Source organism: Vicia villosa, linkage group LG7 (genome assembly GCF_029867415.1).
Source record: "Vicia villosa cultivar HV-30 ecotype Madison, WI linkage group LG7, Vvil1.0, whole genome shotgun sequence".
NCBI lineage: Eukaryota > Viridiplantae > Streptophyta > Magnoliopsida > Fabales > Fabaceae > Vicia > Vicia villosa.
The window spans coordinates 94,647,739-94,652,356 of record NC_081186.1 but is presented as its reverse complement, the minus strand read 5'-3'; the positions used below and the strand labels follow the sequence as shown (position 1 = coordinate 94,652,356).

The window sequence follows — 4,618 nt, the reverse complement described above, 5'->3', positions numbered from 1 at the left end:
ATATCAATACTTGTGAATGCGATTAACCAAATATGCCTAATTTCTGATATATAATAAAGATGCCTATGTGTTGACTTGTTGATGATGCTTATATGATGACCTGTTGAATATGTTTATATGTTGATATCATGACTATTCATTGATGATGTTCTTTGTGCTGTTTATGTTGATGTTGTGTGAGACGGTGATTCATTTATATTCATTACCTAATATATGATTTATCATGATCCTATTTATATAGTTTGATATCTCACCATTGCTGCTGATGTTTCCCCTACCATGGGAAATGGGCAGGTACTCAAGTATAGTTGTGGAAGTTTGTTGCTTCATCGAGTCCAGTTTGCGTGTCGCTCTGATACGTAGCACTCGGGGGGTTGCTTATATCGTTATTTCTAGGTTGTTGGTGTTTTAGTTATTGTTATTATAACTGTTGATTCAAAGTTGAATAATATGAAGTATTTATTATACTTCCAAGTTGTTTGAGTTGAGATAAGCTGATAGTTGACTGTTAATTTGAATGCTATGTATCATTGTTGAATGAAATACAGGTTGAAGTTTTAAGTTGATATGTGATACTCCAATGTGTTGTTCGAAATTTTTAAATACTCTGATATTTTCCGCATTATAATTTCGGGTAGAATTTGGGGTGTTACAAGCGTCTCCATGCAATTGGGCCCTAAGACGGGCGTCTCCTCTTGTTAAGAGTGGGAGCTTTAGCTCCTTCGTGTGCTGGGCTTCCACACTTGTCTAGATTAATATTATTTGCACCTCCCATTGCGTCTTATCACCTCCTCTTCTCTTCTTGAGTGCTTTTCGATCCATCATCTCATCAGTTCTTCTTCTTTTGGCTAATACTTCTTGTGCGGAAATAATATCTGAAACAATGAATAATAACCGCATAAAACTAGAATAAAGTAATAAAACCGAATAAAAGTACTAGCATTATGTATGTAAATTAAATCAAATATACTATATAAATTCGTGTTATCAACGAACATGTAGAAAATATCGACGCTCCACTCGATTACCGCGGCGTTAGGGGCCCCATCAAGTGCAGGCTATTCCCCACCACTCTAAGGAAATAGGCTATGGCCTGGTACAAGAGTCTCTCTGACGGTTCCATCCCATCTTGGAGACCGTTGGAGATAACCTTCTCTAGACACTTCACGGTTTCTCGTCGTTATCCGAAGTTGGAAGCATCGCTAGAAGTGATCATACAGGGTAAGGATAACTCTCTTCAAGCATATATCGAGAGGTTCAACAAGGAAGTTGTTCACGTCTCTACGACCGACGACATGAAAAATATCTCCTCAAGCGCAGCCTACGCTTGCGAAATAACTTCGCCAAAGCAGTTGGCATCAAGGCGCCCGCCACCTTGGGCGCCCTTCTCCCAGAGGCCCAGGCTTACATTCAATACGAGGAAGCGGCATTGAGGAAGAGGACATTCAGGGTGTCGGGCGAATCGATGCCAATTACTAAAGAATATTATGAAAAAAATTGATTCATCTAGCGGATCTCATTTAGTGAAATAATTCCTTGTTGTTATTGTTGTTGGATGTAAAAAATGATTTGGTTAAATATACAATATTCCATGTAATATAGGCGAAATTCGCTTTACCCCATATAAAAAAATTGGATCACCACTCCCTTGAAAATCGTCTATATTATAGGAGTAAAGTGATATTAACCTAAAATTGTTTAACTCTTGTAGGTTTATTGAATAAAATGGGCAAAATCAAATATATGCTTATTTTTAAATAATTTTTTGTGTGAAATTAATAAAAGAAAGAAAGAAAATAAGTAAGTTATGTGAATTATAAAACCTATCGCTTATTAAATCTATTTTATTTTATTTTTATTACTTTGTATTTAAATATCAATATTTGAACTAAATGGACTGTAATTGTGTTGTATTTTTCTAATTTTAAAAGCAAAATAAAAATGATGATAAATGCAATTAAATTTAAAAAAATAATGTCACTTTTTTTTTGAAATATTGTGCTCAAATAATAGCGTCAATTAAAAACATTTTTTAATTCGATTATTTTTTTTAATTTTTTACTACACAATTAAAAAAAATTCCTAACAAAATAATGCAGATTATAATCAATTATTTGAAAAACGTTTGATTGTTTAGACAAATTTGGAATACTACATGTTGCCCTATTTAATTTGATCAAATAAATATAGAAAAAAGGGGGTGACACTTATAAAACGGAGTTTCTCAACTTTAACGCTAAAATCATCTCTCAGATAAATTTATTTAATATTTTCTTGTAATTAAAAATAAATTTTTATATTTGTTTTATCTTTAACTTTTGTTATCAAATTAATTTGTATTTTAATTACCAGCGTTGGACTAGTGTTGAGGTAGTTTTATACTTTAAATTTTGTACCCTATTAGTTAGGGTTTTATCTCAATGGATAATATAGTTAGCAAATATATAGGGCATACATATTAAATCATGTTATTTATTTCAAATATGGATTATTTTACAATGAAAAATCTTATTAAAAATTAGAATTTGGTTAGCAAATATAGGAGTTAAAATAGGGCCAAGGGTTTTTATTTAAACTAGGGCTCTCCTATTTATTTCTACATCCTAACACCATTCACCATTATCCAAATATTCACAATTGCTCAAAATCATGGCATCACATTCTTTGCAACAAGAAAAAGGCAATCATGGTGATGATACTAAAAATATTGTGTTGAAAAAAGGAAAATGGCTACCCGAAGAAGATGCATTATTAAGAGATTATGTGGAAAAATATGGAGCTAAAAAATGGGATAAAGTACGAGAGAAAATAAAACTCAATAGAGATGGAAAAAGTTGTCGTTTTAGATGGTTAAATAGTCTAAAACCAAGTTTGAAAAGAGATCCATTTAGTGAAGAAGAAATACAAAAACTTGTTCGTATCTATTGTGAGTTAGGACCTAAATGGTCTCAAATGGTTTCACAGGTTTGTTGTTTATTTATGTTTCACTTTGATACGAAAACAAAATAAAAGTTTATTAGGCTTTATATGATTAGTGTAGTCATTTATTATATGTTGCCTAATTTTTTTCCCTGTAAATAGAACAATAATCTTTTGCATTGAGTCTACTTATAGAATTGACTCTTCTCATGACATAAGTTTGAAAATTTAAATATCTATAATTTGATGGAAAATGTATGAATTAATGAATTTATGTGATATGCATAAATATTTTTCTAGAAGAATAGTTATTTGGTTATATATTTATTTTGTATCTGTTTTTGTTGTGACAATTTTTTGAAATAGTCGATAATTGGTTATATGATTATTTTGTATTTGTTTTTGTTGTGACAGTTTCCTGGAAGAATCGATAACGAGTTAAAGAATTTTATTAATTCAAAAACAAGAATTTTAAAAAAATCTAGAAAGTTCTCCTTTTCAGAGAGCATAAACAATATTGATGACTTGATTGAGAGTGTGATGAGGGGTTCTAGTAACCAAGAAAATAACGTCTCTCAAAAAGAAGAAATGGCTCTACCAAGAGTAGAATTTGATCATCAAGATATTATGCAAGATAATTATCTAGATCAATTTTATTATGAGGAAAATATCAACTTTAAACCACTTTCAACGTTGGTTGATGATTCAAATATGATATACAATAATGTGGGAAGCTCTCCTTTAGGCAATCATATTGTTCCAACATTGAATGATAGGTGAGTAGACAATTTAATGTTTTTCTTTTCTTTTTAAATTCAGTTTAAATTATCTATTAACTTTATAATATATTTTTGGACTGACACTTGAACTTATATTATCTATTGTAACAGGTTTCCTACACTCCCGCAAAGTTCATACTTTCAAGATAAGGAAAATATCAACTTTGAACCACTTCAAAAGTTGGATGATAATTCTAATATGTTATATAATAATGTGGAAACTACTTCTTTATCCATTAAACCAGATCTTCTTACACCCCTAGAATGTTCACACATTCAAAATAAGGAAGATACACGTCCATCATTTACATGAAATAATATGTTTTTTAATCAAAATCTCCATCCGCTTCCACAATGTTGGTACAATCAAGATAAGGATTATCAACATCCATTATTTTCATCTGAGGAGTTTTTTGATCAATATCCTCAAAACTCAACTCTATCATCTCATGAGATTCAATATGAAATGTTAAAGCCTAATAGTCCACGTACTAATGGCTATCTAGAGGCCATGTTATGCCCACCAAAGATTTTGCAAAATCGAGCCTAAGGCAAGAGAATAATAAATTGCATTTTTAATTTCCACACAATGTAAAAGATATCTTGATTTAAGAAGGATTGGAGACAATAGAGAATTCGTTTATACTGATTCAATCGTAAGTTTGTCTTCTTTAGTTATTATTTTTATTTTTCTACGAATTGATATTATGATATGTATTTTGAATATTTTTTCTCGTTGTATTTGAAAGAACTACTTCATTTTAATGTATGCCTTTTGAACACAACTTAATTTTCCACATTCTTTGCTTGTTAAATTATATAAAGTTCTCATTCATTTATTCTAGAGTTTCCTAAAGTCTAAAATGAATGGTTTGGATCAAAACTAGAGGGGATTATTGGTCTGTGTAGTACAAATTACA

General features: G+C 30.7%; 1 protein-coding gene across 1 annotated transcript; it reads left to right on the top strand.

The window, feature by feature from the left end:
- Positions 1-2,649: 2,649 nt before the first annotated feature.
- Positions 2,650-4,011, top strand: LOC131619745 (transcription factor WER-like). The gene is made up of 3 exons (XM_058890811.1): positions 2,650-2,964; positions 3,334-3,695; positions 3,810-4,011. Exons 1-3 carry the CDS (start codon positions 2,650-2,652, stop codon positions 4,009-4,011), a joined length of 879 nt encoding a protein of 292 aa, XP_058746794.1.
- The last annotated feature ends 607 nt before the right edge of the window (positions 4,012-4,618 follow it).

Bases quoted from the DNA above. Each gene is read 5' to 3' on its own strand.
- LOC131619745 (XM_058890811.1), top strand. From the start codon at position 2,650: ATGGCATCACATTCTTTGCAACAAGAAAAAGGCAATCATGGTGATGAT. The intron at 2,965-3,333 runs GTTTGTTGTTTA...TTGTTGTGACAG, and splicing joins GGTCTCAAATGGTTTCACAG to TTTCCTGGAAGAATCGATAA. The intron at 3,696-3,809 runs GTGAGTAGACAA...CTATTGTAACAG, and splicing joins GTTCCAACATTGAATGATAG to GTTTCCTACACTCCCGCAAA.